We start from the raw sequence: 12,158 nt of genomic DNA, 5'->3' as shown, positions 1-12,158 counted from the left end.
AACTGACTTTTGGAATAACTTTTGTTCTAATTAATATTTTAATTTTTTTTTTTTATCATTAAGGGACTAGTGTTACGTGTATAATTTATTTTTAGTACTGAAAATAAAAATAAAAATATGATTTAAATTTTTTTGGATAAATTTAAAACAACCAATTTGTGAATCTGATTATAAGAACAATTTTAAAGGGATAAAAAGATTTATCTAAGTCAAGTAGTTTATTTTTTAGAATTTTTTTAAAATACCAATATTTTTTATTTCGACTAATTTGGAACGTAATAACTTTTTAAAAATTTGCTGATATGAGTATATTTCTTAAATTATTTACCCATCATATAATATTAACAATTTTTGTCATACGTTTAAATAGCATATATATATTTTTTTTTTTTTTTTTTGGTCAAGTCTATCATTTATACCCTGTAGGTATATAGGAAGGTGTATAGTTTAAATGGATCATTTTAGTTATTCGACCATCTAATTAAATAGGTTAAAAAAACAACATAATTCATATCTTACAATATCATTAATTAATTAATGTAATATAAGTAATATTTGAAATGTATTTTACCTTATTAATATTTAACAGATTTTTTAATAGTCGATACAATTAACATAAAGTATTTTCATTTTTAAAGCAAAATTTAATATTTATATGAAAACGGTCTAAGATCTTTCACTGCATAAAATGACTGTTTTTAGTTTCAAATAATTAACAAAATTGCATACAAACATACATTATAACTAGTACCTACTAATAAAAATAATACGACTTAAAATCGACACTATTGGTATATAAATAATATAAATTATATTTGATACAATTTTAAAAATTGTACTCTACAGATCGTTAATTATTTTAAATTTGAAATGTAGGTAGGTTTCTAGTAACGTAGGTGAATTGTTCCTATCTATCAATATATACATTAAGATATTTTTCAGTTTTCTCAACGACCAGATTGAAAAATAAAACTGCACGTTACTGTTGTCAAAAGACCAATAAACTAAATAAGGTTTTTTTTTTATATATTTGAAAAGTGTTTGTGGTTTGATTTGCATTTTTAATGAAGATTTAAACAATTATTTCCAAAGAATTTCCGTAAGCTTACATACTTTCTAGCTGAGTATAGTTTCTGTTAAAACAAGGAGTTAATCACATATGTAAATAACAAATTTTCGATTGAACAAATAAACGTAAATAGACCATGTGACAATGCATAATTTATTATATATCTGAAGTAGCCTCGATTATTCATAAAAGAATTTAAAAAATATATTTATTTCTCACAATGAATTGGGAAAGTTATTCTTTGACCTAACGAATTATCATATACTTACCTATAAATCATATTTAATTTATGGTTTTAAAGTTTATTTTAAAATTTAAATTTATATTATAACTACACCGAATATAATAGAAGTCTACAAGTCTATATTGTATTTAATTTTAAATTATACTGTATTTGATAATTGTGGTTTAACTGCAGTAAAATTAATATAAATACAAGTATGTAATCCGAATTTTTAAGAAGGAGGTTCTAATATTTTCTTAATTTTATCTTTTTAAAATCAAGAAAATTTTGTTTTTTTATTGCACAATGCAATTTTCAAAATATTTAAAGTGATTTTAAGCTATTTGTTTTATATAACTTATGTCATAAACCTGTTCATACCGTTCTACGGTGTGTTGAAATTAATTGAAATAATATGATATTATAAGCTATTTGTTTTTGGAAAAAATAGTTCGACCTATTTCATTATTTTTCACTTATTATCAATTGAAACATAAATAAGTTAAAGCATTATAAATATATATTAAGGTATATTTGGAAATAGGTAAAAGCTGACAGACTGTCATTTCCCAGAATCGTTTTATGTATGCATTGATTTATCACTGAATTTAAATTTAACATTTTATTGACCTACTTAATGTCGAAGTACACTCGACACAATTATAAATTTATAAAGCAGACTGTAGAATGACTTCCTGGTTGTTTTTTTTTATTATTACTAAAAATGTGCAACTATTTATACATTTTTATATACCATATAATATGGTAATTGTATTCTATAAACAGTAGACTCTTATTATGTTGAACGTCGCTATCTCGATTTTTTCGTTATCTCGAACTACACTGAAATCCCCTTGAAACTACCATTAAACTTAATAGCGTTTTGCCCTCAATAACTCGAAATAAAATTAATTGTTTTTCACTATCTCGAATACAAAATAATACTTTTTTATGGTAAGAAAAAAAATTAAGCAGTACATGTACATTCAGTAAAGTGATTGTGATTTCACGCATTTGTTCCTAGTCAATAATTGTAGTTATTCGTATTTCGTATATAATATAATGAAATGGAAAATAAGCGTAAATTAAATGTCTTTACAATACATTTTTACATTTTTAAAAAAACGAGTACCTAATATTAAGCAAACCTTAATGACAGATTACAAAATAAAATGTATTTATTCATTATTGTAGTTTATTGATACGAGTATGTATGTAGTATTAGTACTTTAAGCATTAAAATTATTTATCAATTTCTTCATTTTTTTTTAAGAATTTTAATAAAATTTGATATATCTCAAAGATTTTATTATCTCAAACTTTTTCCTGTTCCCCTCGAGATTTGACATAACGAGAATCTACTGTACTATGATTTATATAAATTATATATGCTTAAAATCGTAATTTTATTATGCATTTAATAAATAGCACAAGTATAATATTCAAATCAGTATCAAATAATTCATAAGTAATCAATGTAGTTTTGATTTGAAGTATGACTTTTAATTAGTATCTATTAAATAGAGGTATAAAACAAATAAATAAAAATAAAAATAATAATAAACATTTGAAATAAGCAAATATTTTTTACAATCAAATATTTCGTAGATAAGCAACATTTAACTTTTTTGTTTGCGTTTTAATATCGCTATTAATTTTAGATGATGAGCCTAGCTATGTAAACTTCTATAATGATCAATATTTACAGAACTTACTCCCGCAATCGACACGTTTTGTCATCATTGATTTGAGTTGGAACTCGATAAAGATTTAGGAAAAATCGTTACATTTATAGATAAAAAAAAAAAAAAAAATCGAATACATAATAGGAAGTTTAATCAATAATGACAATTTTTTTATACTTCACAGACGCGTTCAATTATTATAGTTGGACGTTGGACGTCGTTTGTAACTAAATGGTATGATTATGCATCGTGTGGCTAATATTATATATTATAATAACAAAAAGAACATTGTTTCTAAGATGGAACGTGTAAAAAATTTAAACTATCTATTATTACTGAGTATTATACAATTTATGTAGGTATTATGCCTAAAACACTGTATAAACGATATTGGTTGCATTGTTATTGTTTTGGATTTTAATATTGTATTTCATACTATATAATATGTACAATATGTTTTTTTTATACTGTTATGTTATATAGATGATTTTTTGTGACGAATCGTAAAAACTTGGAAAACCGTCATTTTGTTTTGTCATTTGGAAAGACCGCGAATTCTATAAAGGTTGCGGCAGTCTATATTTTGACAGTGAAAAGTCATTGCTTACTATTATTGTGCCCGAATAGATTATTTAGTATTTTATGCTCAGACGCATACAAATGGTTCATTATTTATTTTTACTGACCAACAGATGTATGAAGTCGAATAGAATAATCCAAACAGTGATTTTAGTTTACGCAGCAATAATACTTTTTCAACAGCCGTCTTTAAAACATAAATATAACAGATTGAGTTCTTTCTAAAATTTCTAGAAAGAAATTTCAAAGTTAAAAGTTTAATCATATAATTTAAACACATATAAAATATATGACTCCGATATAGTTACGGATGCGTAAGGGCGTATATAAAATAAGATGGCTGACGTTCGGGTCTGGATTTCCCATCAACATTTCAATATTGTATTTATTAATGTATTAGATAATATATTTACATTTAAGTGTGATAATTCTTCAATTAACTTTAATATTACAAATAAAAGCGTTAAAATGGATTTTTCTGAATATAAAATGTTTTATGTTAAGTATTATAATTTATAACTTAAAGAAACACATGGGCTTAACGTTCTCTTTAAAAGTTAATATAATTGAAACTATAACATCTATTTAGCTCCTAGCATATTATATTATTATTCTACATTTTTTTTGTAATGGATAATTTTATTATTTAAGATATTGATTATTTAATAAAATATTTTTTTTTTTTTACAATTTAATTAATATTTGATATATTTTATAATATAACACTTGTATAAGTAATCAGTTGGTTTTGAATTCGTAAAGTTTGCACGCAGAGATCAAATAAAAATAAGTAATTATTGAGTAGGTACTGCAGTTTGGAATTTACTCCCGTCAATCAAAGCGTAAGGATGATCCTAGTACTGTATGCAATACGTATATAATCATTTTTAGGTATATCTATATTCTATACCATAACTTACAATCGTACAAAAAAATCTATACCAAAGATACGTCCATTTTATAATCAAAGACATTTCTATAGAATTGTATACCTCGTACCACATACAATATCACTGGTACATTCACCCATATAAAATATATTTTTATCTTAATGTTAAACACAAGGCGAATAAAAGAGATTAAAGACGCGCGTATTACATCAAGTGAGTGTAATACAGTCGTTGTACAACTGTGACTGCTATTCGACGGACGATTTATTTGTGCACCGAAATGCATATACTCGTATTTTATTCGACATTAATATTGCAAATGTTAAAGAACATAATAATATTATATTATTATGTGATTATTTCAAACACATAAAATATACGCATTGTTAGATAAAAATGGGTGTACAACAACATCGTTGTACAACTTATACCTATTATAATACGGCTATAACATATTATAATATAACATAAATATATGTCATTTAACTATTTAAACAGCGGCCAAAGAAGATAAAGTTGAAAACTGGTTTTGATATTTTCGCGTAGGTACATATTATAATGATTTACCAAAAATTAACTGAGGTTAGAATTTACTTAACAGATTTGTATTTGATAAGTTTAATAAGGTTAGGAAATCGAATTCGATGTCTTATAAATACTAAGAAAATTACCTAAAAAAATTCATATAAGCTCCAAAAAATCGAAATAATGCACTTGTAAAATTCACTAAAAACCATAACATAAGCTATACACCTATACACGCACTTTAAACAGAAATATATTATTTACATTTTTTTTGATTGTTTGCGTTGTTAGTAGAATTATTATTATTATATAAAATGAGAATCTACTAGAGTCTTGAAATACATTTTAGATTTTGAATTGAGTGATGAATGAATTGATTTTACTACGATGTGTATTTTTTTATTTTTCATTATTGTGTTTGAAGATACTTTTTCTATTAGATAAAAAGCTCTGATATTAAACTTTTATGGAGGTTTCTGATAACAAATGGATCTAATTTGTTCTTATGTGTATCAAAAAAAGAAATTGTTCAGTGCTTTTTAAAATAATTAGGGGAAAAATACGAACATTGTAAACATTTTAACATTATTAAAATGTTGTTTGATAACATTGGTTACAAAAAAGTTAGATAGTCTCCGATAAAAGTTTTTCTTCATAACAATTATTTATCATCGAATTAAAACTTAAAACAACTATTACAGTGACTTACTCAATTATGTGGTACATTCGAAACCTATTTATTATACCTGTATTAACTATACCGTGGTGCGATTATCTACTTGATGGTATTTTTAAATTAAAATATTTTTTTGTTTATAATAAATACCAATAAATGCGAATTATATATTTTTTTTGTGTTAATTCAACTACAGACACGAAAGAGATTTGTTTCAAAATGAGCATCATATGATTAGCACAAGGAAAAATTCAAAGTGCATTCATTGAAAATAGATACTCATGGGCGCCCGAAGTGGCAAGATGGAGAATTTGCGCCTTTGGACTTAAAATATAAATTTGAAAATTTTTACTTTTATAATTGATTAAATAAATATTTCATTGATATTTTGAATTTAATATAGATTTTTATATAAGATTCCTAATGTGCGTTTTGCCTTTATTAAGTAGTTTGCAAAGAATACATTTTTTTTTTAATGCCCTTTTTGGCATTGGATTTAAAATCCTTCCAGATAAATTTCCCAAAGCGTCTTTATAAGTAACTATATAAATAGTACATGTATTAACATAATTGTGTAAACTATACTATAGGTGCTATGGTACTTGTAAACTTATTATACATTTTTGTCGTCTATATATTTTAATATATTTTTTTTATATCTATCCTGGTTATTTATTTACTGTTGAGAACACGAATCAGTTGTACAAGACACTACTGATACATTGAAAACCTGAGGTACGATGCGGATAAAAGGATAACAATCACTGATAAGGGGCAACTCAATAGTTAGTTTCAATAGTTTCACCAAATTGCCGCGTGTTTGATGAAGTGGTCACGTAATAAGGCGTATAGCAAGATCTATAGCAACAGAAAATCACATGATTTAGTAACTCTTGACCAAAGACCGAAGAACCTCCATTTCCCGATGCCGAGAGCTGTTTAGGAATAAAAAACAAGACTTAGTTGTTAGCGCCACCTCAGAACCATTGAAACTAGCCATTCTCGAGGTAATTTAACTTGCTTAATATTGTTTGGGCCATCATATCGTTACAATATTATGATTTAAACCGAAAACTAGATGGTAGATTCGATGCAGTAGTGTTGGAAAATAGTATGTTTTCTAAGCATCTCTATATTATAATAGATTTTTAAAAATATGCTTATGAAAATTTTAATCTATAGGTTATGAATGGATGGTCAATTGTTTTAGGACGGTTAGAATTTTATAAGTTATATTATTTAATGCTAAATATGGCACATCAATTTATTAACATACCTATAATAATTGTAATTATTATAAGGGTGATGAACGTTAGCTAATATCAATTAATTATATACTAAATATATGCAAAAAGTCTATTTGGGGAGGATTTGATTGGCTTGTTTACCGATACAGTGATTGTTTCCCACTTATCCAATAGCACTGCTGCATTGAGTTGGATCAAATCGTCATTGTAGTTGACATGCGATACGATACATACATGATATACGTATATCTAACACAGTTATGACGCTTCCAGAATGAAAGCATATTTTTCTTTTTCAGTTTTCATTCGACGGACGCTGTCGGTTTTTCGAGCGTTTTCGACATTTCCACGGTCACTATAGAGCTACCGCTGTGCCGTCGGCTGGTCCCTTCCCGCAGTGCATCAGCACTCATCGCAACTAATATAATATTGTGTACTATTTTCCAAACAGCTGCAGAGTCATTATAACTTCAAAATAGGGTAGTAACAGAAAGAGATAGTCGCGATTCAGATGTATTATTTTTCTTTTAAATTTTATGTATATCGTTGTCATAAGTGCAACTAGGGGAGGCTTTTTTTTTTTTTGAAATTAGCACTTGCAAATTGTTTCGTGTTAATTTATATTTTAATAGTAATAGGTCAGGTATCCATCATAATCATAATATATCGTTAAGAAAAAAAATAAAGGAACTTCAGCACCCTCAGTTTTTTCATTGGAATTGCGTCCCCGATCGTTACTGTTTTTTTTTAAACAGTAAACAGCCACAGCCAAGAAATATCTTATCTTGAGTAAAGTCACTCCATTTACTATACACGGTTGAACAATTTTAAAGCAATGCACCGATGTTCACCAACATTTACTAAATTTTACTTAGTATTTTAGCAATTAAGCAAGCACTGTACAAAATTGTACAAACAACGGAGGTATGGATTCGGAGCGTCGGACTCGTATTCTATATTGGTTATCAATGTTATCATACTATCGTTAACGGTGTATCAGTAATATTGTACGAATTGAATTAAACATTAAAGGGATCATCTTATACCCTATGAATTAAAAAAACGTTATTACATTGTTTTCAAACTTAAGTTTTTCTTGAACTACTTACCATATTAATTAATATTAAACCAATTAACCAAATAGTAATGGATACGAGCATCGAAACCGTTTTTAAAACTTTACATTCCGTTGTTTGAACACCTGAACATATCCAAACCAGAAGCCCGAATAAATGATTTGGATGCAAAGCCCTGTTCCTAAACCTACGAAAACGAGAACGAATACTTGCGCGTACTCGACTATACACTTTATTCGAGACCCGATCATTCGAGTGTAACGGATAAAATTAAATTTAAACCGATTCAGTGGCACCGTTTAAAAAACGCTTAATTCTCCTAATGTGAACCGATTCGGAAACTCTCGTTTAATTATCTATACAAGTCAGGCGCGAACGCAGGAAAAAATTTCAGTGGAGGAGGGGTGGGGGGGGTTGAAAAATGTACATAAATATCATACTTTTATCATTTGCAGGTCAGGCAATTTATTTTTTGTCCCCGATATCTCGGAGGGGGTTTGGGTTTGAACACCCAAAACCTATATTATGAGGACTACGGTGACGGGTGGTTCACGTCGTACGCGGACTTACTCTTTTTGCGGGACGGTGAACGCGTTCCGGTACAGGGCGCTGATGATGACGAACGCCACCATGAACAGCAACAGTTCCCTGTACAGTACTTGGTACAGACTTCCCCGCCACAGGAACAGCAGTTTGGTGAAACCCGCGCTGCTCGACGACGACACCTTCGACTGGTAGCTGACGGTCATCGTGGTCGGCGGCCGTGTAGGACTCGGGGCCCGCGCTGCAGATGACGGCGATTGACGACGACGCGTCGGGCCGCATCCGCTCGCTGGGCAGTGTGTCAACGACGTGGACGACTGCAGAGGACGAGTGTCAAAGCGACGCGACGTCACATAATAACAAATGATCGTATACGACGACGACGACGGCGACGACGAGATCGCGTACGGTGTTGTACGTATACGACGACGATGACGATAATATCACACGTTTTGCCGCGGTTTCCGTCGTCGACGTGTCGTTTTCATTTTGGACAGTCGTCGGGCGGAACGCGCGAGACGATCGCGATTTATGCGTATCGCAGTTATATATTGATTGTTATACGTGATACGATGCCGTCGTTGTCGTGTACTAAAATATAATATAACGATCGACGCGGATCGAGCGATTTTCGTGCTCGTCGATCGGCGGCGAAATATATCGCGTGCGACTTTAGGCGGGCACGTATGGCATAATAGTATATAATACACTGTTCGACTCGACGACGGTTCTACGCGGCGCGCGCGCGCTTTTGACTGACGCCGGCGGCCCGTACGCGGTTAGGTACAGCTGCACAGGTACGGCGGCGGCATGACTACATAGGCGTGTATTTCTGTCGCTTAAAATTTTTTTTTTTCCGCCGTTTTAGGTTTATATCACACATATTATTGTTTTAGCGGCCGCCGAGCGGTCCCACCACCTCGGCGTTTTCCCGGCGGAACGCGTGCGCGCGCTCGCGACCGGCAAAAAAAAAAAAATTATTAAAACCGACAGAGACCTTCCGAACGCAAAAATTTTTTCTAGATAAACACCGCAATCCGCGCCTCGCATTGTTTACACGCGCCTGTGTGTGTGTGTGTGTGTATTGTATTCACGCCCGTAATCGGTAAACGGGGGGAGGGGGCCCCATTGTTTCGACCCGTGCGTGAATAACGCGCGTGCTGCCTATGCGACGAGACGTGTATATGGAAAAAAAAAAATAATGTTTATATAATATTATTATTGCCGAGGTTAGGTTATTCGCGCGTGTCGCTCGACGATTATATCATAATAATATAATATCTAATGCATATCATATAGGCAATATCGGACGCGAGTTCGATTTTTTTCCAGGCCCTTTCTCGATCTCATATGCGTCTCGATGAATACCCGCCACGCTATATTATATCATTGTAATGTACGTGTTGCGATGTTGTCGTATATATATTATATACGTACGTATTGTCTGCGGCTAAATTTGTCACGTCGATTCGACGGTTATTATCCGTTTTCGCGAGCGGCACTTGGCGAGAGCGCGACGCTACCTGCGCGCATAACTATATATTATACACGTTAAAGATACAATAATATTATTATGATTATGTGGCGTGTGTGGTGTAGTGGATTCGATGCGTGAAAAAAAAAACCGGCAAATTACTCGAAAAACGCGAATTATTATGTGATAATAATATATTTGTGTCGGGTTTTCGGTAGTTATTATAAGATCGCGTGACCTTAATACACCGTCCGTGGCGAGATATTTGAGGTGGAATATAATACATAATAATATAATAACGTATGATGCGAGAGTTCGAGGCTGCCGTCGAGCGACCTCGCGTCAGACCCTTTTTTCCCTCGGAAACAACGCGCGGCGTTATCGCGAATAATTAATAGAATACCGTATTGTGGCGTTGTCGTATGGCGATAGTGTTCCGCGAATGCGATCACCGCAGCAGTAGATTATTGAACAATGTCGGAAAGCGAAAGGACTTATCAAGGGGAGAATAAAAAACATTCACTTTTTCACTTTGATGAGTTGCAAAAATGTCCGATAAATCTGAATTCCCAGACGCTTGCAGAAATCCCGCGGAGATAAATATTTTGAAAATTAGATTAAAATCGTTCAAGTCCTAATTCCTCGGTGTTGTCTGATAAATAAACAACCGACTTAGTAGTACTTATAAATGAATATTTAAGAAGAAAATAATAGCGAATTGAGTGATGACGTTACGAGGAGGGCTTGGTGTTGAAATATCTGTCAATACCAAATAAATTATAATAATAAATAAACTAAAATGTATTGTCTTATAAAACTATAAAAAAGGGCTATTTAAAGAATGGGGACGACTTCCTTTAACTGTTCCAAACAATACGGACGATCAATGATCATATTGTTTAATCTCATCGTAAAATAAGCATCACTATAATTATACATTAATATTATGTCTATGTGTATTGTGTATTAATATTTTAGGCTAATACGGAGAATAATATAAGTAGTTTCTTTTTTTTTACTTTAAATGTTATTTTCCAATTATATTTTATCATGGTTTTTAAAATTGTTAAGAATAATCACAGTAATATAAACGATAATAAGCAGAACTCACAGTTTTAAATTTTCTATTTTTACGTGTAAATAACTGCAGAAGCGGAAATATTAGTGGTTTTTTATACGTAAAACGATTTTTAATTATAGCGTTATAACACGATATTACAATGTCAGTGACCGCAGAAGTGACATATGGTGTGTAAATAATAAAGGTGATGTTGTATGACGGGATTTCTTTTATTTATTTGGAATTCGAAATAATATACTTTTCATTCCAGTAAATTATGAAATTGTATTTTCGTTGAACCGCAGGTCGATAATAGAACGTATGTCTAAGGACTAAGATATTTACGATAACAATAATAATAATAATAGTTATATCTTTTATAGTTATGTTGAATGGAGAAAATATAATTTTTTTTATAAAACATTTCAAAAGTTACTGTGAAATTATATGTTGAACTTGCGAGCAGGTGAAACCGAAGATACCGTGGCACGATAAAACCAAAAGGTGAAAATACTTCTTGTAGTGTATAATATCGTTTAATACCTTCAATATGAAAATTGACACCGTTCTTTTGATATCCATTTCAAATACTACCTCCATAGATAATACCAACACGGCACCATGGTTGTAGTTATATTTATGTTAATTATATTTACTATATTCGTTTAAAATTAGTAACAAATGTATAATGTATCTACCAGACATTACGTTTAATCTGTTTGTATATATACTGAAATACACGTATTATAATAATTTATATTATCACGTCTGAATACACGCAATGTAGTTGTGCTGAGCTGCAGAAATGAATGATAAGTTCACAACAGAACGGTCGCAACGAGAAAAAAACGTAAAACTGCTTTTTTTATTGAAATATTTTTTTAAAAATGTTAATACAGTATAAATAATATGGTGTATATTTAACGAATATTCAATAATTTATCACCATTTACAATTTGAAGTACCTAAGTACAGAGATTTAAAGTCTAGAGTAGCTATGCGGTCCTCTAAGGCTCTAAACGTAAATTATTGTGTAAAATAAAACGATAACTGGATGATATGTTTTGTTTTAAAACTATTACATTAATTGATATTTATTTTCATGTACCCG

The 12,158-nt window shown here is 30.5% G+C and overlaps 1 protein-coding gene across 1 annotated transcript in view; it reads right to left on the bottom strand.

Moving 5' to 3' along the window:
• LOC132930388 (bestrophin-4-like) overlaps nt 1–9,349 on the bottom strand; it is a 43,993-nt gene extending 34,644 nt beyond the window's left edge. Inside the window, exon 1 of the mRNA XM_060996237.1 lies at nt 8,541–9,349. Within this exon, the coding sequence (XP_060852220.1) occupies nt 8,541–8,719 (179 nt within the window). The 5' untranslated portion in view covers nt 8,720–9,349. The remainder of the gene's footprint in view (nt 1–8,540) is intronic.
• Nucleotides 9,350–12,158: the final 2,809 nt, after the last annotated feature.

The sequence above is a fragment of the Rhopalosiphum padi genome, chromosome 4, assembly GCF_020882245.1.
Source record: "Rhopalosiphum padi isolate XX-2018 chromosome 4, ASM2088224v1, whole genome shotgun sequence".
NCBI lineage: Eukaryota > Metazoa > Arthropoda > Insecta > Hemiptera > Aphididae > Rhopalosiphum > Rhopalosiphum padi.
This window is presented reverse-complemented; position numbering and strand designations above follow the sequence as displayed.